The sequence below is a fragment of the Bos mutus genome, chromosome 4 (genome assembly GCF_027580195.1).
Source record: "Bos mutus isolate GX-2022 chromosome 4, NWIPB_WYAK_1.1, whole genome shotgun sequence".
In the NCBI taxonomy this organism is placed as follows: domain Eukaryota; kingdom Metazoa; phylum Chordata; class Mammalia; order Artiodactyla; family Bovidae; genus Bos; species Bos mutus.
In genome coordinates, this window is record NC_091620.1 from 63,616,478 (window position 1) to 63,639,909 (window position 23,432).

Sequence of the window (23,432 nt, forward strand, 5' to 3'; positions counted from 1 at the left end):
AGAAATCTGTATGTGGATCAAGAAGCAACACTTAGAACTGGACATGGAACAACTGACTGTTTCAAAACTGAGAAAGGAGTACAGCAAGGCTGTATATTCTCACCGTTTATTTAACTCACAGGCAGAGTACATCATGCTAAATGCTGGGCTGGACAAGTTATAAGCTGGAATCAAGAATCCTGGGAGAAATGTCAACCACCTCAGATATGCAGATGATACCACTCTAATGGCAGAAAATGAAGAGGAACTAAAGAGCCTCTTGATGAGGGTGAAAGAAGAGAGTGAAAAAGAACTTAAAACTCAACATTCAAAAAGTAAGATCATGGCATCTGGTCCCATCACTTCACAGCAAATAGAAGGGGAAAAAGTGGAAGCAGTGACAGAAATTCTCTTCTTGGGCTCCAAAATCACTGCAGGTAGTGACTGTAGCCATGAAATTAGAAGATGCTTGTTTCTTGGAAGGAAAGCTATGACCGCCAGATAGCATATTTAAAAGTAAAGACGTCGCTTTGCCGACAAAGGTCCATATAGTCAAAGCTATGGTTTTTCCAGTAGTTATGTATGGATGTGAGAGCTGGACCATAAAGAAGGCTGAGCACTGAAGAATTGATGGTTTTGAACTGTGGTGTTGGAGAAGACTCTTGAGAGTCCCTTGGACTGCAAGGAGATCCACCTAAAGGAAATCAACCCTGAATACTCATTGAAAAGACTGATGCTGAAGCTGAAGCTCCAATACTTTGGCCACCTGATACGATGAGCCAATTCGTTGGAAAAGCCTCTGATGCTGGGAAAGATTGAAGGCAATAGGAGAAGGGAGCAGCAGAGGATGAGATGGTTAGATAGCATCACTGACTCAATGGACATAAGTTTGAGCAAACTCGGGAGATGGTGAAGAATAGGGAAGCCTGGCATGCTGCCATGGGTTCCAAAGAGTCAGACTTGACTTATCAACTAAACAACAATTATCAATTCTAAAAGACCCTTTGTTTGAACATGTAAGCTTCACTGTCCTATGTAATGTACATATTACAAGTAAATACGTAAACTTACTATATTTTCTGGTAACAGAAGTCCATTCGAACAAAGGTTCTATGATCATATATGTTTGGGAAAACCTGTTTAACCTAGATAGCATATTTAAAAGCTGAGACATTACTTTGCCAACAAAGGTCCGTCTAGTCAAGGCTATGGTTTTTCCTGTGGTCATGTATGGATGTGAGAGTTGGACTGTGAAGAAGGCTGAGTGCAGAAGAATTGATGCTTTTGAACTGTGGTGTTGGAGAACACTCTTGAGAGTCCCTTGGACTGCAAGGAGATCCAACCCATCCATTCTGAAGGAGATCAGCCCTGGGATTTCTTTGGAAGGAATGATGCTAAAGCTGAAACTCCAGTACTTTGGCCACCTCATGGGAAGAGTTGACTCACTGGAAAAGACTCTGATGCTGGGAGGGATTGGGGGCAGGAGGAGAAGGGGACGACAGAGGATGAGATGGCTGGATGGCATCACTGACTCGATGCACGTGAGTCTGAGTGAACTCCAGGAGTTGGTGATGGACAGGGAGGCCTGGCGTGCTGCGATTCATGGGGTCGCAAAGAGTCGGACACGACTAAGCGACTGGACTGAACTGAACTGATGTTTAACTTAAAAAGATTTCCTTTTTTCAAGACTTAGTTTAGATTTTACAAAAGGTACAACTAAGGGAGCCCTAGGAGACAGGAGTGAGGGAGTTGCGGAAAACAAGTTGAGAGAGGAGAAAATGCTAATACAAGGATGCACTGTTGAGGCTGCTGCTGTGGACAACACAGAAGCATAGAGTGTGCCTCAGGAATTGTGCACCCAAAGGATGGGAGGCTAGAGCATTTATTTTACAGTAACTATCCCCCATTAATTAAGAGTACTTCTACTCTACACTAAGGCACTGAAAAAGGGCATGCCCTCAGTGGGCTCCAGCAGTTTTGGAAAAAGCCGAAAAGCAGAAAAGAAAGCAGCATTTAAATAGGGATTCTGTCGTGGCTTGTCCCTCTGAGCTCACAGTATCTGACCATCACACCCGAGACCAATGTTACGTTACACGCATGAGCCACCAAAGGCATCTACTATAAATTCTCTGAGTCCTTACTATGTCATTGTATACTGTGAAACTATATTCAAAATTCTCTTTAAATGCTGACAATTTTTTATGAAGTTTTAAGGCTTACAATTAACATTTGCTCTACTAAAATTTTGAGGAAGGATTCAAATTTGTCTGTTAAGCCTATAAACTCAAACTGTTTGCAAACTTCAATTTAATGTTTTCACTAACATTTAAGAGTCTCCAGATTCTCCAAGTATGCTGATACTGAGAATAACATGATTAATAGTTAGTACATTTAATATATAACCAAGACTAAATGCAATTATACATACTTTTCATTTTCTTTAACAGATTTGCTGAAAAAGTACTCTATGTTAAATACTACAGAGAATAATAAAGTTAATGAGCAAGCACTGGCATCAAACAAAAGGGAGAAGACATGTAATAAAATGTGGTATCTGTTCTCATAGAGATATAAACCTGACATATTCCCTATGGTTCACATAAGCCATTCCGGACCCAGAAGTTTTAAATCATGTATTTATTCAAGTTACCAAACCCAAACTACCAGTTATAACACTATGTTGCATGTCTGGAGGCTACAAAGTTGAACAAAAAACATAGTTAGCCTTCAGTTACTAGAAAATTCCACTTTCCAGAATACCCATGAAAACTTTTTTTATTTATTTATTATTATTATTTTACTTTACAATATTGTATCGGTTTTACCATACAAAAACATGCATCTGCCACGGGTGTACACGTGTTCCCCATCCTGAACCCCCCTCCCACCTCCCTCCCCATACCATCCCTCCGGGTCATCCCAGTGCACCAGCCCCAAACTTCCTGTATCCTGCATCGAACCTGGACTGGCGATTCGTTTCTTATATGATGTTGTACATGTTTTAATGCCATTCTCCCAAAGCATCCCCCCCCCCACAGAGTCCAAAAGGCTATTCTATACATCTATGTCTCTCTTGCTGTCTTGCATACAGGGTTGTCGTTACCATCTTTCTAAATTCCATATATATGCGTTAGTATACTGTATTGGTGTTTTTCTCTCTGGCTTACTTCACTCTGTATAATAGGCTCCAGTTTCATCCACCTCATTAGAATTGATTCAAATGTATTCTTTTTAATGGCTGAGTAATACTCCATTGTGTATATGTACCACAGCTTTCTTATCCATTCATCTGCTGATGGACATCTAGGTTGCTTCCATGTCCTGGCTATTATAAACAGTGCTGTGATAAACATTGGGGTATACGTGTCTCTTTCAATTCTGGTTTCCTCAGTGTGTATGCCCAGCAGTGGGATTGCTGGGTCATATGACAGTTCTATTTCCAGTTTTTTAAGGACTCTCCACACTGTTCTCCATAGTGGCTGTCCTGGTTTGCATTCCCACCAACAGTGTAAGAAGGTTCCCTTTTCTCCACATCCTCTCCAGCATTTATTGCTTGTAGACTTTTGGATAGCAGCCATTCTGACTGGCATGAAATGGTACCTCATTGTGGTTTTGATTTGCATTTCTCTGATAATGAGTGATGTTGAGCATCTTTTCATGTGTTTGTTAGCCATCTGTATGTCTTCTTTGGAGAAATGTCTATTTAGTTCTTTGGCCCATTTATTGATTGGGTCGTTTATTTATCTGGAATTGAGCTGCAGGAGTTGCTTGTATATTTTTGAGATTAGTTGTTTGAAACTTATTTTTAAAATAAATTAATTTATTAAAAACAGAATGGGACAATCCCATGTTTTTCACAACAGCCCATTGTTTGTTTTTACACCATTCAAAATGATGCTATTTACCTTTTAAGCACTATATTTTCAAAGTAATTTATGATTTGTGTTCTAAAAGTCAAAAAAAGTTAAGGTTGACCAGTGAGCTACATATGCAAAAAAGTATGCTGAAACTCAGTTCTGAGGATTTTTTGTTATTATTGCTACCTTTTAGTTAATATGTCAACTGGACTTAAAAGATGATCTTATTTAAAATGATAATATTTCTTTATCAAAAGGTAAATGAAGAATGAAGAACTTCCTGAGTTCTGCATCAAAGATCTACTCAACAAGAAATGCTTAAGTATTTAAGTTCAATCAATCAGTGCTTTCGATTAATTAATAATTAGCCTAATAATGATTTTTATATACTGGCACTTGTGACAACTCAAAATCATTGTGATTAATAACCTATTTTCTTACTTATTTCTTACAGGCATCTATAAAAATCTTAGTTAAAAAGAGAGAGAGAGAGAGAAGGTGGGAGGGAAGGGAAGGGAAGAAAAGGGAAGAATTGCACAGAGAAATCTGGGCAATTCAAAAATTATATTTAGATGTTCTGCAGCCTAACCTGACATTAATTGTTAATAAACATTTTCTAGTCAGACTAAAATAATAAATGTAGAGAAGACATCAGTATTCATTTGTTCAAATACATCATTTTAAGATCAAGTTAAAGCTCTGCCAAATCTTTAAAGTCCCGTGATTGTCATAAAATTCTAAAATAAAGTTTGCATTAACAGGACTATTTATTATATTCTTTCTTTACATTTAGACTTTTAAAAACACTAGTTAAAAAACTGATAATTCAAAACACAAGTGATGCCAACTTAAAGTTGTGAAACCAAATTCAGCATGAAAATCAATGAATCAAATTATTCTGAAACTTGGTCCTACTCTCAGGATTAAACTGTAATTATTGACTAAATTCACCTTCATAAGCCTATGCCATAACTAAAGAATATTCAATATAAGTTACTTCCAATGAAAAGACAGTAACTAGGAAAAAACAGTACATTCATTAATGGATTAAAAGACAGAGTTCCATGGAATATAAGAAGGGAAAAAAAAAAAAAATCAAGCTCATAGATGCAGAGAACTGACTGGTAGTTCCTAAGGGCAGGGGGTTGGGGAGTAGGCAAAATAGGTGAAAAAGGTCAAAAGGTGCAACCTTTCAGTTATTAAATATGTCATCAGTTCAGTTAGTTCAGTCGCTCAGTCGTGTCCGACTCTTTGCAACCCCATGAATCGCAGCACGCCAGGCCTCCCTGTCCATCACCAACTCCCGGAGTTCACTCTGACTCACGTCCATCGAGTCAGTGATGCCATCCAGCCATCTCATCCTCTGTCGTCTCCTTCTCCTCTTGTCCCCAATCCCTCCAAGCATCAGAGTCTTTTCCAATGAGTCAACTCTTCCCATGAGGTGGCCAAAGTACTGGAGTTTCAGCTTTAGCATCATTCCTTCCAAAGTAATCCCAGGGCTGATCTCCTTCAGAATGGACTGGTTGGATCTCCTTGCAGTCCAAGGGACTCTCAAGAGTCTTCTCCAATACCACAGTTCAAAAGCATCAATTCTTCGGCGCTCAGCCTTCTTCACAGTCCAACTCTCACATCCATACATGACCACAGGAAAAACCATAGCCTTGACTAGATGAACCTTTGTTGGCAAAGTAATGTCTGCTTTTGAATATGCTATCTAGGTTGGTCATAACTTTCCTTCCAAGGAGTAAGCGTCTTTTAATTTCATGGCTGTAGTCACCATCTGTAGTGATTTTGGAGCCCAGAAAAATAAAGTCTGACACTGTTTCCACTGTTTCCCCATCTATTTCCCATGAAGTGGTGGGACCAGATGCCAGGATCTTCGTTTTCTGAATGTTGAGCTTTAAGCCAACTTTTTCACTCTCCACTTTCACTTTCATCAAGAGGCTTTTGAGTTCCTCTTCACTTTCTGCCATAAGGGTGGTGTCATCCGCATATCTGAGGTTATTGATATTTCTCCCAGAAATCTTGATTCCAGTTTGTGTTTCTTCCAGTCCAGCGTTTCTCATGATGTACTCTGCATAGAAGTTAAATAAACAGGGTGACAATATACAGCCTTGACGAACTCCTTTTCCTATTTGGAACCAGTCTGTTGTTCCATGTCCAGTTCTAACTGTTGCTTCCTGACCTGCATACAAATTTCTCAAGAGGCACATCAGGTGGTCTGGTATTCCCATCTCTTTCAGAATTTTCCACAGTTTATTGTGATCCACACAGTCAAAGGCTTTGGCATAGTCAATAAAGCAGAAATAGATGTTTTTCTGGAACTCTCTTGCTTTTTCTATGATCCAGCGGATGTTGGATCAAACCTAAAGATGGCACAAAAACATCTAAGATGTTTGATGTTGACGCGTTCCTGAGAATCAAACAAAGGAACCACCTGAAAAACTTGCATATTACACTTAACGTGCTGCTACTAGTCATTTCTCTGATGAGGGAAAAAATCCAATATTCTAATGTGCTCAAAAGGTTGGATCTTTCATATACAATGTTATTAACAGAAATATAGGAAGCAAAGGGGGCAAAAATAAAAAAAAAGATAAAGAACAAAAGCTTCAGCAATCCTATTACTGAAGAAGAAAGACACTATAGAACAGTCTAGATAGAAATTCCAGGAACCATTCAATCTTCAGTACCCTTAAATGCATCCAGGTGGTAGTTACAATTATACCTTTTATCTTTAAAAGTATGTATTTAACACAAATAATGCTTTCTATATGCCAGATACTGTTTAAGTACCTTACAAATATTAGCTCATTTAATTCTAATACCAACCCATTTTGATAGGTATTTTACTTTACAGACAAGGAAACTGAAGTACAGAAAGATTAAGTAACCCTCTCAAAGGTACACATCAAACCTGGCAGTCAAGTGCCAAAGTCCATGCTCCTCACCACTGTACCACCTTGCTTCTCATAATGAGTTTCTAATTTATGAACTTTCATGGATACGAACAAAGCTTTGCACTAAAGCAAAGTACACTGACTCTACTAGCCACAAACAAATGGTCTTTTGTCAGTCAAATGCAATTACTTAGTCTCTGGGTGGTAGTGATTTAGCCTCTGCAACTGCATTATTTGTTAGATTCCTGGCAGCGATTTCAACTCTGGCTACACAATGGTTTCACCTAGACGTTTTATTTAAGTGGTCTGAAGTGGGAACTGGTCATTTATTTTACTGCTCCCCAGATGAATCCACTGTGCAGTCATGGCTTAAAACCAAGGGTTTATGGAAAGACTGTAAACTCAAAAGCCTGGTGAAATAATATATAGAGCAACTGAGGCTTGGGGCAAACTGAAGAGCCAAATTTAATTCAAAAACAAAAAACTGCATGGATAAAAATTCACATTTATAAATATAATTTGAACCATGGTGCATTTTCTGTTTCTTATTACAAACATATTTATGATGAAAAGTTAATTCAAACTGTAAACACTGAATACACCCTATACAAGAGATGGAAAGAATCAAGAAAAGTTAGAATCAGTATCTGTTATTCCCTTGTGAAACAACTTTACCTAAATGCATATCGCCACACAGATCCCATTTAGTGTAAACAAAGGACTTACGGAGAATCTTCTGGGACTTAATTTTTATGTAACTGGGAATAGGAACTTCCATATAAATAGAGAAATCTCTGTATAAATGAGAATAAGTAATACTCAGATGTCCCTGTAAAGGCATGGGGTTCTAAAATAACCTGTGCAATGAGCATCAGTGATTCTACACATAAAGCACAATAAATTAGTACAGTTGACATCAGTGGTTCTCAGATGTTTAGATTTTAAAACCAGCACAAACTTCACCTCAAAAATTTAGGAAATGAGTATTGGGGTTGAAAAATTTTGTGTGTGAAGTTAGAGTATATAAATAAATACAAAGACATATACAAAATTATTATCATACCAACACACACACAGACACTTACACCACACACAATGTCCTTATTAGTTCACATTTTTTGAGAAAAAAATTTTTTTACCTATACTCCCTACTGACAATTTTAATTTAAAAAGTGGACTGATGTTAATAATGATAATATGGACCATTTCAAAAGGCTAAATTAATCTAATATACTCACTTAAGATATGACCATAAATTCATTACAAAAAATTTGTACTGAAAATTAAAATTTTAAAATTATGAATATAAAAAGATTAGATTCAAACCACATGGACATATTCTATATCAGCTTCCTTCTTTTGTGTGTGTGCCTTATCTACAAGGCAAGGTGCTAGATACTAGGGACATAAAGATAAAAAGGCAGACTCCTACTCAAGGAACTAAATTTAGTGGGAAAGACAGATAACTGACCTGGTAAGTGATAACTACCGGCTTCCCAAGTGGTTCAGTGGTAAACAATCCACCTGCCAATGCAAGGAGATGCAGGAGACGTGGGTTTGATCCCTGGGTCGGGAAGATTCCCCTGGAGGAGGAAATGGCAACCTGCTCCAGTATTCTTGCCCAGGAAATCCCATGGACAGAGGAGCCTGGTAGGCTACAGTCCATGGGGTTGCAAAAGAGTTGGACACAACTGAGCACGCACACAAGTGATAACTACAATAAAGGAAAGGTAATGGTATCTTGGGAGCATAAAGGAGCATACTTACTTACTTATGTAAAACCAGTAAGATACTACTGGTATCTTCCAAGAGTCTATCCTCCGTTATACATTATCATCACTCCATTGGGCTGTTCATCTGCCCTCAAAACTTTAAAAGAGGGCTTCCAATCCTTTACTACCAAGAGATACATCTGAATTAAATCATTACCATTACCATATGACAAGCCAACGTGCCTAACTACTCTTTCCTCCATGCCCCCATCTCAACAAACTGGCTGGAAATGGCTACTTATATCTTTCCAGGCAAGAAATCTTGGCATCATCGACTCTTTACTTTCACTAAAACTGTTCACTCTGACTTTCAAAAAGTATTTGACTTATCCTTCTCTATTCTCATGAACACTACTTTTACTTATACTATTATTAACCTTTAAAAAATAGATTGGTGTAAGTCTCCTAGCTGATTTACTTTCATCTAGATTCCTTCCTACTTCAATCTATTGTACTTTAGCTAGGTGTTCAACTCCTTTGCCCACTGTATAATCTACAGAGTTTTAGAATAATACAGATGCCTGTGCTCCATAAAGTTCCACAGGCAATACTAATGTGGAATCAAGGTTGATACCCATATGCTTTTGAATATGCTATCTAGGTTGGTCATAACTTTCCTTCCAAGGAGTAAGCGTCTTTTAATTTCATGGCTGCAATCACCATCTGCAGTGATTTGTTGTTACATTTTTTTCCCCCAAAATCAAAGGATCTATACCAATACTGTTGATTTTTACATTTTAAAATGTAAAAATTTCCTAAAAAGATACCTTACTACAAGGTGACTAAAAATAACAAAATCAATAGTTACTATGTGTCCCTCACTGAGTTTATCTAAGTTCCCTTTATCTTCCAGTGTTCAGTTCAATTCAGTTCAGTCGCTCAGTCGTGTCCGAATCTTTTCGACCTCATGAAGCGCAGCACTCCAGGCCTCACTGTCCATCACCACTCCCGGAGTTTACTGAGACTAACATCCATCGAGTCAGTGATGCCATCCAGCCATCTCATCCTCTGTCGTCCCCTTCTCCTCCTGCCCCCAATCCCTCCCAGCATCAGAGTCTTTTCCAATGAGTCAACTCTTCACATGAGGTGGCCAAAGTACTGGAGTTTCAGCTTTAGCATCATTCCTTCCAAAGAAATCCCAGGGCTGATCTCCTTTAGGATGGACTGGTTGGATCTCCTTGCAGTCCAAGGGACTCTCAAGAGTGTTCTCCAACACCACAGTTCAAAAGCATCAATTCTTCTGCGCTCAGCTTTCTTCCCAGTCCAACTCTCACATCCATACATGACCACGGGAAAAACCATAGCCTTGACTAGACGGACCTTTGTTGGCAAAGTAATGTCTCTGCTTTTGAATACGCTATCTAGGTTGGTCATAACTTTCCTTCCAAGGAGTAAGCGTCTTTTAATTTCATGGCTGCAATCACCATCTGCAGTGATTTTGGAGCCCCCAAAATAAAGTCTCACACTGTTTTCACTGTCTCCCCATCTATTTCCCATGAAGTGACTGATTATTATATTTTTTTCATTTTTCTTTCCCTGCTAGAAATGCAGTTCAAACTCTCCTAACGCAACTAGGAGACTCTCCTTTCTGTGGACAGTTTTCAACTTACTCATTTGGTGATTGAGCAAAGATTCCATCGATAAAAAACAGTGCTTTCAGATTCTGTATCAGAATCAGAAAAGAACATGTAAAGAAAAAAAGAGTTAAACATCACTTGATTAAAAAAAAAAAAAAGTAAAACAAAGGGAATCTGTTAAAGTGTCTTGGGGTCAAAGAGTTGGTCAGTAACTTAAAGCAGTATTGAAAGCCCCCAAAGGAGAAAAAAATTAGGAAAGTGCAACTAAAAACACAGTCTGTTATTCTAATTTTAAAAGTAATTTCAAAACTTTGTTTCATGAAAAAATGCTAATAATACATTTATTCTTTCACTTTTAGACCTTTTGATTTTAGTTTAAAATTATTTCTAAATCAAAGGTTTTTCCCTTCCCCCTACAATTCTCTTGTTTTAGCTGTATGCTAAGGAAAAATCAATCACAAATGAGCAGCTTATCCTAAACTGCTGTTGCAGTATCCTTTGTCTTAAACAAGGAGAATAATTTGAATAATCAATAAGAATTGAACATCTATACTAGGCTATTTAGTAGCTGACTCTTAAAATGCTGCTCACAGCTGTTAACCTTTGTAACACATTTTCCTGACTTAGTCTACAAAATCAACCTATTCTGTGTTCTTCTTTTCTGTTTCAGTATCAGTAACCTATCCAATTTATTCTAACTACTTTTAAAATATTATCACTGCTACTAGTAACACTGATTTTTTTAAATGTAGAAAAGTATAATAAAGATCACCCATTATCCTACGTCTTGAGAAGATCATTGTTAACAGGTTAACATGCATTTTAATATTTTTCTGACTGATAACCTGCCCGGATCTATGTGACAAACTGTTTTAACCCGCTTTGGCATGCAGAAAAAGTAAATTCAGAGACAATTAAATTGATGAAAACTGCTAAAGACATTCACAAAATAGGTTAAAAAAATAAAGGTTTCCATTTATATAAACTCAATCCTTTATCTATAAATGACTGACACTAGAAACACTCCTTCTCATCTCCATTGCTAAACATTTCCTCACCATTTCCTTTTGGTAACTACTTCAGATATCAACACTGCCTGCAACACTGACCTTTATCTCCAATTCTCACTTTACTCTTATACAAATAGGCAAAGGATCTCTAAGTGCTGACAGAGGACAGGCAGTAAAATGGAGCAGAGAGAGGAAAAGTGTTAAAAGAAAAGAGTGCGTTAAACTTAAGTGCTAGTCTTCACAATCTTATCCAGGACCCCCGACCACAAGCCTGCTCATTGCCACAACAAGCATCAGTTTGCAGAAATGCACTAGGAAAGGTGGAGAGAAACTTTTTTCTACCAACCTTATTTTCAGTATTATTCCTGCTTGATTTTCAATTCCACTATCAAAGATAAGGAAAGGGAAAACTGTATTATCCAACACTACACTCATTATCCAGGTCTCACTCCTGTCTTTTACTATCTAGTGAAATGTTTTGCCTCTTCCTTCATTCTACCCCAATTTATTTTCTTCTCTGATGTCGTCACTCCAGAAGAAACCCACGCTTCACATAGCTCTAACTCAGCAAATCATACCTATTACTCCAGGGACTGCCCCATTCTCATCAATTTACATCCTTTTACCCAACACAAATTTTAGGGCTACTTCATGCTTCTCATTTTCCCTCCCACTTCAAGAACATTTGGAGACACCATTAGGCCTTGAACTGGGCGGGGGGCGGGGGGGAACATTAATCTCATAAAATCTGTTAAAATCTCATAAAATATGTTTGGTGCTAATGATGAACTATCCAAATTTCAAGCAAGTTATTTTACTATTTTTTAGGACTCAGCTCACTCATGTGTAAAAACAAAGGAAGTCATTTAGATTATCACTTGAAAATCTGGCTGACAAATTTCCAAGCACCATTGACAGGGGTTCTGAAATTGTACATCTGAGGTGGAATGGAGTAATTTTCTAAAAGGTACCCATATGAGTTTACTGTTTATTCATGTTTGGGAATCACTAAAGTTCCTTCTAGTTTAACATTCAAAGATTCTATGCTGGAATTTTCACTGTATTTTCTGATAGGAATATTGTTATAAAAGGAGTACAGTTTCCATAATTATTGGTATTACAGTACAGGCATGTTACTGATTAAATAGGCCTTTGTAACCTGACACAGCACCATTTGTATTATTATTTTATAACCAGAGAAGACCTGCAAATGACACTATAATGATAGTAAGACCTCAAAGTAAAGCACTAAATTAATAAAGCACTACTTCTTTGGTATTATTATGTGAAAAATCAGACTTTTTCAGGTGGCATTTTCACAGATTTTTGTCAAATCACAAGTCTTGACCTACATGTCAGAAATAAAGATAGAAAGGGCATGCTTTTTAGGACCTTTTACTTTGCTAGTTCACTGATGGGGCTTTGTATATCATTAAAACCCAGAAAAGTCTAGATCATTGGTGGAATTCAACGAGATGCCAGTCCAGGTCCAGGTTCGATGCAGGATACTGGATGCTTGGGGCTAGTGCACTGGGACGACCCAGAGGGATGGTATGGGGAGGGAGGAGGTTTCAGGATGGGGAACACATGTATACCTGTGGCGGATTCATTTTGATATTTGGCAAAACTAATACAATTATGTAAAGTTTAAAAATAAAATAAAATTAAAAAAAAAAAAAAAACACCTAAAGAACAGTCTCAGTCATATGCTTACAGACTGCCAGGACTTTACCTGCCCTAAAGCAAACTGTATCATTCACTTATGAACTACATGTATCTATCCTAGCTCTGGTAACTTCCAAATACTAATTCTCGTTATAAACAAGTGTTCTCTTGGTTAATATTCAGGCTTAAACACATGCTTCAACATGCGGGAACTAAGAGAGAACAAACAGCACTTGAAGACATGATGACACCTAATTTTTGAATGAATTAATAACGAATAATCAAATTATTTTAAAAAGGTAAAAATGGAAATGGAATTATATGCTATCCATTTTTTTCTTTAAAAAGAGGTACTTAAGTTTGCACAAAATACACAATAAAGTGTGTCCATTTATTTCCTCATTTTTCCAAACAACACAAGAACCTATTGAATGCCATTATGTAAGTGCATTCTCTGAATATCAAGAATGATGCAATCGTTGCTATAGTAACTACTTATTATTGAATAAATTGTGGGTTGGGGTTAAAGCATTCTTTAAAAAAACAAATTTCAATGTCTCAATATGCCTGATAAGTCTCTATTGCTAACTATTAAACAATAACTATAGGCTATTTTTTAGGATTACTATTTAAGCAGCTATTAAAAAATCGAGCCTTGAGTTGTCAAGGGGAAAAAAACTTTAAAGTTTGAAAAATGAAACACATCACCTACATTCAAAAGAACAAAAGATACTTAGTTTTACTCTTCCAGAGTAATTGAAAAGTGTTTGTAACTCAAAAGTAACATTATCTTAGCTATCTGTTCCTTCCCACTGTCATAAGTTTGCTTCTAATCCAAGCTTAACCAAGTATAAGACAACCACTAGAAGACTGCTGACTTCTCAATGTGCAATTAAGCTAAAACCAGAAGAAACCAAGAAAATTATCCCTCGTTTTGATCTTTAGAAGAAATGTCTCCTGAGCATATGAAAAAACTGGGAATTTTCACTGTCAGTTTCTTATAAAATAGTTCTGTAAAAAAGCTTGTATTTTAAAACACCAAATATAACTGTAGATCCCAACTATAAACACTTCTCAGGCCCAAGCAAAAGCTACTATGGCTTCTCCTTTGCTCAAGATCTTCCGTAAGAGGGGTTCCCAGCGATGGCCTGTTTCGCGGGGTACCCTTTGGAGGCTTAGTCGTTACATACTATTCATATCTAAAGAATATTTTAAGAATCTGCCCCAGATCTCTTTCTCTCCCGCCTAAATAAACACTAAGATCCAGCATTTAAAGAACGGGATGGGGGGGCGGGGGGTGGCAAGGATGGAGCCCCTCCCCCTTAGGTGAAATCCAGTCAGCTAAAAGGCCTGCTGACTTCGCAGCCCTGGAAGCCAATGCGAGGAAGCTCCGGCCCGGGCTAAACCCGCAGGAATGAGGTAGTAAGAAGGGGTCAAACGCGGCAACAAATCAAACAGGCTGATCAAAGCGCAGGGTGGTCAACTTGCGCTTCTTCCAGTCCATCTTTCTCGAATGGATTTCTACCTGACTTCGTGTTTTAGCTTCTAGTCTCTCGTAACGATCGACCTCCACCTCCTGTGTTGAGGGTCTGGGTGCTTGTGTGTGGTGACAACAATCTCAGCACCCAGGCTGGGGACAGGGAATGGGGGAGGTGGGGACTCGGCTCCTTCACAGGCCTGGAACTCTCCTGAAGGGCCTTCGAAGAAAAGGGGGCGGGAGGAGGGCGCCTGAAGCCGAACCGAGGACTCGACCGAGAAGGGGGCGTCCTGGCCTGAGAGAGCGGCCCTGGCAGGGGCTGACGTGCAGCTCCTTCAGGTTGTAATGGTGGCCCCTTGGGGGAGGGGAGAGGTTGACAAGGGGCCGGGGGCGACGAGGCCTCCCCTTCCCCCCGCTCCGTTCGCTGTTTACCTTCCCGGTACTTCTTGCGGAGCCGCCGGTGGACGCTTTTTACCACCCCGGAGAGCTTCTCCTGCTCCAGCTTCCGCTCCTGCTCCCTAGGCGGCGGAGTGCTCGCGGGTCCGGCCCCGTGCCCGCGAGCAGCGCTTCGGCCGCCGGGCCCCGGCTCCATATCGCTGCTGCCGCCGCCGCCGCCGCCGCCGCCGCCCCTCGGGCCCCCGCAGACGCCCGCCTGACGGAGGAGGTGGGGAAGGAGGAGGCAGCAGCGGAGGCAGCAGCGGGAGGAGGCAGAGGAATCAGAGCGGCTGCCTAGGAGGTGGCCACTTACTCAAATGCACAAGCTGATTGGTGGACTCTGGAGGGCTGGGCGGAAACGGAAAAGGCCAAAGGCCAATAGACGGAGAGCGCTAGGCCACACCCGCTTGTTTGGGAAGGCGAGCAGCTGAAGGAGGCGGGGTTTGCAGGCTGAGGTTGCTGAGGCAGTGGGAGCTCTAGGCCCGACAGCTTCTCTCCCTTCCCGGCCGCTCCAGGGATCCTGTGCGCAGGCGCTGTGATGAGGCCACGGGAGACGCGCTGCAAGCCATGCGCTTGCGCGACTGAGTTTGCTTAGGTTGGGCATCTTTCTACCGCCCAGCTTTCTCATGTCTTCTAGCCATTTCCCCTCCTGAGAGTTACATTCTGGTGTGATGCAGTCAGGGTCCTGTATCTGAGCCTCAGCCTCACCTTGTCAGTTGTAGGTTCCCTTTATCTGCGTGGCCCTGAGAAGCGCTTAGGAGATGACTTGGGAGCACGAGAATTTTACATTTTAAGGAACCCAGGCATGGATGCTTTGGTAGGCACAGAAAGAGGTCTGGCTACCAAGTGTGTGCGTCCTGAGTTGTGCCCGGCTCCTTGCAACGCTATGGGCTGTAGCCCGTCAGGCTCCTCTGTCCATGGAATTTTCCAGGCAAGAATGCTGAAGTGGGTTGCATTTCCTACCTCAGGGGATCTTCCCGACCCAGGGATCGAACCTAAGTCTTTGGTATTGGCAGGCGTGTTCTTTACCACTGTGCCACCTGGGAAGCCCAAGCACTGTTTAATTCAAGAGCCAGCAGTGAATGATGCCTCTAGTGCTAGGGTTGGGCAGAAAAACATGGGAACTGGGGAAAGGAGAGGGGCAATAAAAAGCAATATAAGATGAAAGAGGGGAAAGGAAAGCTAGAGAATCCATAACAGATGCCCTTGAGAACGTCTGTGGTGGCCTGGGTGTCAGAGAAAGCCTGCCTTGGTCTAATTCGCATCAGAATTCGCATCAGAACTCTGAGCACTTTTAATGTTGGCATGGGTAACTTGCTGCCTTTTAAATGGTTGGGTTAATCTAGGCAGAGTGCCAAAGTGGATTTGGCAACCTGTTCTACCTCCTTCCTCTTCTCTCTTCTCATGAGAAGCTTATGGGGAATATGGTTATTGAGTTCTGTCCTAGAAAGGAGGAACACTGCTTGAGAGAGAGAGAGAGAGAGAGAGAGAGAGAGCACATTAGCTTTCAAGTGGTACTGAGGCTGCTGGAGTTTCAGAGATTCAACCAGCTGAGGTCCCTAATGAATTGTGTTAGGCTATAGTGTTCCCACCCCACCCACCGCACTGCAGTTGGTTACATGATGTTTGGAAATTGTTGCAATAACAATCTGATCAGTAATTTTATAAATATAAATGAGGCCTGCGTTGTGTAACCATTTTGTATGCCACCTTCTGAATAATGAGATCTTGAAAAAGGTAGCATTATACAGTCTCCAGAACATAGGAGGAGGGAGAGTGTGGAAGTGAAGGGAGAAGATTGGTGAAATTTAAGATGAAAGATATGTCCCTACCCTCAGTGAAGAAGCAGATCAAACACAGATAAACTTCATAAGAACTAATTGTAGTTATGAGGAGAAATTACACAGACATGCCTAATAAAATGAGAATGCGTGCGTACTAAGTTGATTCAGTTGTGTCAGAGTCTTTGATTTGAGAACCTGGGGACCATAGCCCATCAGGTTTCTCTGTCCATGGGATTCTCCAGGCAAGAATAGTGAAGTGGGTTGTCATGCCCTTCTCCAAATAAAATGAGAATATAGGATCTTATGGAGAAGGCAGTGGCAACCTACTCCAGTACTCTTGCCTGGAAAATCCCATGGACAGAGGAGCCTGGTAGGCTGCAGTCCATGGGATCGCTAAGAGTCAGACACGACTGAAGCGACTTAGCAGCAGCAGCATGGGATCTTATTTGGAGTGGGAGGAGATTTCATTTGGGAAAAAGAGGAACTTGAGAAGACAGCATCGTTTCGCTCTTTCCATATTTTAATATTTATTGAAGGCAGAAAGAGGTGCAAATATTGGAAAGTTATAATCATAGTAAAGACAGCATCAAATTTCATTTGTACTGAATTGGCTTCCCTGGTGGATCAGACCACAAAGAATCTTCCTGCAATGCAGGAGACCCAGGTTCAATCCCTGGGTTGGTTCAATCCCTTCTCCCCTGGAGAAGGGAACGGCAACCCACTCCAATATTCTTGCCTGGAAAATTCCATGGACAGAGGAGCTTGGCGGGCTACAATTCATGGGGTTGTCAAGAGTCGGACATGAGTGAGTGACTAACACACACACAGTCGTAAAGAGAGTATTAAATTTCATTTGCACTGAATTGTAGTTAAAAGAATTTTTCCCTCCATGCTACTACTAGCACATGAATTTTTGTGTGTGTATGTGCACTCAGTTGTGTCTGACTCTTTTCGACCTCATGGACTGTAGAGAGTCAGACACGACTGAGTGACTGAATTGAACTGAGTATAGGAAAATATCCTTGGCAAGAAAAATAACTTGTTTTCTTCGTTCAGTTCAGTTCAGTTGCTCAGTCATGTCGGACTCTTTGTGACCCCATGGACTGTGGCATGCCAGGCCTCCCTGTCCATCACTAACTCCTGGAGTTTACTCAAACTCATCTACATTGAATTGGTGATGCCATTCAACCATCTCATCCTCTGTCATCCCCTTCTCCTCCTGCCTTCAATCTTTCCCAGCATCAGGGTCTTTTCCAATGAGTCAGTTCTTCACATTAGGTGGCTAAAGTATTGGAGGTTCAGCTTAAACGTCAGCCCTTCCAATGAACACCCAGGACTGATCTCCTTTAGGATGGACTGGTTGGATCTTCTTGCAGTCCAAGGGACTCTCAAGAGTCTTCTCCAACGTCACAGTTCAAAAGCATGAATTCTTCGGCACTCAGCTTTCTTTACAATCCAACTGTCACATCCATACATGACTACTGGAAAAACCATAGCCTTGACTAGACGGACCTTTGTTGGCAAAGTAATGTCTCTGCTTTTGAATATGCTATCTAGGTTGGTCATAACTTTCCTTCCAAGGAGTAAGCATCTTTTAATTTCATGGCTGCAGTCACCATCTGCAGTGATTTTGGAGCCCCCCAAAATAAAGGGGGTTCTCTTGCCTTGAGAACCCCATGAACAGTATGTCTTCTTTGTAAGGAAACTAAATTCCCATAGACAATGAGAAGAGTCAACATGTAAAAATAAAGTGCATTCTATTTTCAGAATGAATTCAAAACGTATTAATGATGATGAAAAGTAAACTTGAAAAAACCACATCAAAATCTGGGTGGTGGCACTGAGCTAGCAAATAGAAAGATTCTGGGCATACTTTGCAAAAGTGTACTTTTCATTGCTGCATTTATTGAGTTTTCCTGTAGGAGGGAGAAGGTTGCACAATAGAAATTAGGGTTCTTTATCGAAAGCATTAATCATTGGTATTTTTTATTCCTCTTTGACCCTCTTTATCATTAAAATCTTAAAAGCATTTAGGTTTTAATGTATAATAGAAGTATTAGTATTAAATTTATAGTTACAAAATACACAATGGTGTACAATAGTGCAAAAGACTTGTTATTATTGAAGAAAGAGATATTCCAAGCTGGGCAAATATTCAGCTCATGGCTATTTAGAAATAGAATTTTTAGCAATTCAGTTAAAATAAAGACAAGAAAAATAAAAAGCTATATTATTAAAAATATTTACATATTATTTTTATAGCTTTTACCTATTAATATAAAAATATCCATGAAGTTTAAGTACTTTTCTTCTAGTAATTCAAGCTTTCAAAATGTAGATGTATCATTAATTTGGCACATTTAGAGAAACCATTGAAAAGCTTTTGCTTTTCATATTTCATTTCAAATTATAGAAACTTTTTTTTTGGAAAATGTATTTAATGTTTTTGATAGAAACAAACATAGCTGAGAACTGAACTGGCAAGAAAAAAAATTTCAGTGGTGTATTTCACTTCAGCATGACAGATCATTACTTTAGATTTCTTTCTATTTATTGAAAATAAAATTATTTTCTTTAAATATTTGTTTATAGTTACTGGTACAATGTCTTCCCTATAATTAACATATCTGCCAACATAAAAATCTTTAAAATAACACAGATTAACTGTCTTTCCATAGTTAATATGTAGAATGTGTTGACTAGAATTAATTACAGCAAGTGCATGCATGCTAAGTCACTTCAGTCGTGTCCGACTCTCTGCGACCCCATAGACGGCAGCCCAACAGGCTCCCCAGTCTCTGGGATTCTCCAGGCAAGAACACTGGAGTGAGTTGCCATTTCCTTCTCCAACGCATGAAAGTGAAAATGAAAGTGAAGTCGCTCAGTCATGTCCGACTCTTAGCGACCCCATGAACTGCAGCCTACGGGGCTCCTCCATCCATGGGATTTTCCAGGCAAGAGTACCGGAGTGGGGTGCCATTGCCTTCTCCGAATTACAGCAAGTGGTAACCATTAACTATTGCCTCACAAATGCAACTATGAAGTTTACAATATTTTTGTGAGATACTAATTATAAAGTTCATTTCATTACCACAGCAAGGCTAATGTAGGAGGAGATTCACCTAGGAAACGGGAAGTATTCTTCCAGGTGATGGATGTTGTCCTTATAATAGGAGTAGGACTGAGAGATTTTCTGAATCTTGATTCCGCCTTTACGTTAACTACCAGAGCAAGGTGCTTGATTTTCTGAGCCTTATTTTTTCTCCTTTTAATGTAAATGAAGAGGTTGGATTAGACTAGTGTTTTTCAAGTTTTTGTGTTCACCATGACTCATAGTAAAAAATGCATCTTACATCGGGGCTTGGGATATATGTATATGTATGTACATATATCCCATATATATATATACACACACACACACACACACACATCCCAAGTCCTGATGTAAAATGTGCATATATAAATATATATTGTATATACAAATATAAATATATATTACACATATGTATATCTATATTGTACATATACATATATAGAGACACACATATATAATTAGGACAAATGTTTTATCACCAGACAATACTTACCTTCCCTAAGTGCAATCCATGGTGATATTTACAATTCTATTTTTTTTTCTTTTTTAAATTTTATTTTATTTTTAAACTTTACAATATTGTATTAGTTTTGCCAAACATCAAAATAAATCCACCACAGGTATACCCGTGCTCCCCATCCTGAACCCTCCTCCCTCCTCCCTCCTCCCTCCCCATACCCTCCCTCTGGGTTGTCCCAGTGCACCAGCCCCAAGCATCCAGTACCGTGCATCGAACCTGGACTGGCGACTCGTTTCATACATGATATTATACATGTTTCAATGCCATTCTCCCAAATCTCCCACCCTCTCCCTCTCCCTCTCCCACAGAGTCCATAAGACTGATCTATACATCAGTGACTCTTTTGCTGTCTCGTACACAGGGTTATTGTTACCATCTTTCTAAATTCCATATATATGTGTTAGTATACTGTATTGGTGTTTTTCTTTCTGGCTTACTTCACTCTGTATAATAGGTTCCAATTGCATCCACCTCATTAGAACTGATTCAAATGTATTCTTTTTAATGGCTGAGTAATACTCCATTGTGTATATGTACCACAGCTTTCTTATCCATTCATCTGCTGATGGGCATCTAGGTTGCTTCCATGTCCTGGCTATTATAAACAGTGCTGTGATGAACATTGGGGTACACGTGTCTCTTTCAATTCTGGTTTCCTCAGTGTGTATGTCCAGCAGTGGGATTGCTGGATCATAAGGCAGTTCTACTTCCAGTTTTTTAAGGAATCTCCACACTGTTCTCCATAGTGGCTGTACTAGTTTGCATTCCTACCAACAGTGTAAGAGGGTTCCCTTTTCTCCACACCCTCTCCAGCATTTATTGCTTATAGACTTTTGGATCGCAGCCATTCTGACTGGCATGAAATGGTACCTCATAGTGGTTTTGATTTGCATTTCTCTGATAATGAGTGATGTTGAGCATCTTTTCATGTGTTTGTTAGCCATCTGTATGTCTTCTTTGGAGAAATGTCTATTTAGTTGCTCCAAAGTTTAAAAAAAAAAAAACTTTGGAGCACACTCCATTGATTTTTATGGTGTTTTAATGAGTCATGGCTTAAAATTTAGAAAACACTGGCAATTTAAAAGATCTCTTTCAACCCCAAACCACTGTAATTCTATGACTCACATTGATTTTAAGAATGCTTTGTGAGATGTACCTTGCCATGTTGAGGCTACTCAGTGCCTTTTAAACATCATTTTTATGTCTGGGGAATTTCCACTATTATGAATGCAGGCCTAAAGCAATGACCAGACTCTGCTAATCATATTCTCTGGAATGAGCTGTCTGTTCAGAAAAGAGCAGAATAATGAAGCAGAAGCTACAGGGAAACTTTTGATTTCTTGAGGGAGACTGTGCTGGTGTGGGTCTTTTAGGATAATAGCAACCGAAGTCCTATCTTCTACTGTCCAACATTTGCTCTTTAAGCCAAAAAACAGTGAGGTGAGAGCTAACACATTAGTAGCTGACAGTGAGATCTGACCTAGGACATTAGTTGCTGGGTCTGACTTAGGTGTAGATCCAGGCTGGGTGGTCTGTAAGTCTTCCTCACTGGTCCTTCTGGAGATTGAGGGGACAACTGACATCCTTAAAGAAGTGCCTTGTCTATTTGAACAGCTGGAGTGAGCCCTGTTTTTTGTATAGAAATGTCTAGTGAGGAAACATCTCAGAAGAGAATTAGTTGACCTGAAGGCAGTTTTCACTAGCCGTCACTGTGACTTTTGGTGATCTGTTCTCTATTGGGTTCCTTACCTTCCTCTACTGCCAATGACGGTGACTTGTTCTTACTTCACAGTTGTCTGAATAAAAGAAAATCATAAACTGAAAATGTTTTGAATGGTTAAAGAATTACAAAAGCAAATAAATGTGATAGGTATCATTTGTTTTTAAGGGACTTGATAAAATTTTCCTGGATGCTGGAAGCTAGATTTAGACTTTCCTTTATTGAATGTGCATCAGTCTCCCTCTAGATTTTAATAGCTTGTCACTGAATCATCTTTCATTTTTCTTTTCCTAAAGGAAAGGTCTTTAGAAAACACAGATCTCATACATAGATCTCATACACAGATCTCATACTAGATTTGAAATTACAAGATGTTATATGTCAAAGAAGGAAGCAACCACAATACATTTCCCAAAGTCAACTGTATTTCCCCATAATTTTAAAAATACAATTAGAATTTTTTTTGAAAGCCAAATCAAAAGTTCCAGCCATAAAATTTTAATAAAAATGATATTTCTAATTTACCTAGAGTTCTGAAAATTCTTTATTCTAAAACTGAACTTCAAAAATTCTTCTTTTATTCAGTAAAGATGTATTCAGCCATAGGTCAAAAGTCTCAGTATTGTTAGGATGTCAATTTTCCCTAAATTGATGTAAAGATTCAAGGAAACCCCAATCAAAATCCAAGTCATTCTTTTGGTAGAAACTGACAAGTGATTCTAAAGTTCATATGGGGGGAAAAACCCCAGCAAAAACCAGAAGGTTCAAAACAACTTTGAAAATGGAGAACAAAGTTGGAGATCTCAAGACTTAGTATATGGCCAAAATAATCAAGAGTCTGTATTGGCTTAAAGAGATCAATGAAACAGGAAAGAACATTCAGAAATAGACACATACATGTACAGATAACTGATTTTTCCACAAAGTTGCAAAGCTCACTTGGTGGAGAAAGGATAGTGTTTTTGACAAATGTTACTAGAAAAATTGGACATCCATGTGCAAAACAATGTCCTTCAATCCCTACCTCATACCATTTATAAAAATTAACTCAAAATAGAAAACAGACCTAAATATAAAACCTAACACCAAAACTTTTAGATAAAAATCTTTATGACCTTGAATTGGGCTAATAATTGGCAAAAAGTTCATGGAAAAGTACTCAATATCATTGGTCATTCAGTTCAGTTTAGTCGCTCAGTCGTGTCCAGCTCTTTGCGACCCTGTGGACTGCTGCACGCCAGGCCTCCCTGTCCATCACCAACTCCCAGAGTCTACCCAAACTCATGTCCATTGAGTCGGTGACGCCATCCAACCATCTCATCCTCTGTCGTCCCCTTCTCCACCTGCCTTCAATCTTTCTCAGTGTCAGCATCTTTTCAAATGAGTCAGCTCTTTGAATGAGGTGGCCAAAATATTGGAGTTCAGCTTTAACATCAGTCCTTCCAATGAACACCCAGGACTGATCTCCTCTAGAATGGACTGGTTGGACCTCCTTGCAGTCCAGGGGAGTCTCAAGAGTCTTCTCCAACACCACAGTTCAAAAGCATCAATTCTTTGGCACTCAGCTTCTCTATAGTCCAACTCTCACATCTATACATGACCACTGGAAAAACCATAGCCTTGACTAGACGGACCTTTGTTG

The 23,432-nt window shown here is 39.5% G+C and overlaps 1 protein-coding gene across 1 annotated transcript in view; it reads right to left on the reverse strand.

Annotated features, from left to right (window-relative positions):
* Positions 1-14,975, reverse strand: part of SAMTOR (S-adenosylmethionine sensor upstream of mTORC1) — a 79,427-nt gene extending 64,452 nt beyond the window's left edge. The window contains exon 1 of the mRNA XM_005887433.3: positions 14,670-14,975. Within this exon, the coding sequence (XP_005887495.1) occupies positions 14,670-14,829 (160 nt within the window). The 5' untranslated portion in view covers positions 14,830-14,975. The remainder of the gene's footprint in view (positions 1-14,669) is intronic.
* Positions 14,976-23,432: the final 8,457 nt, after the last annotated feature.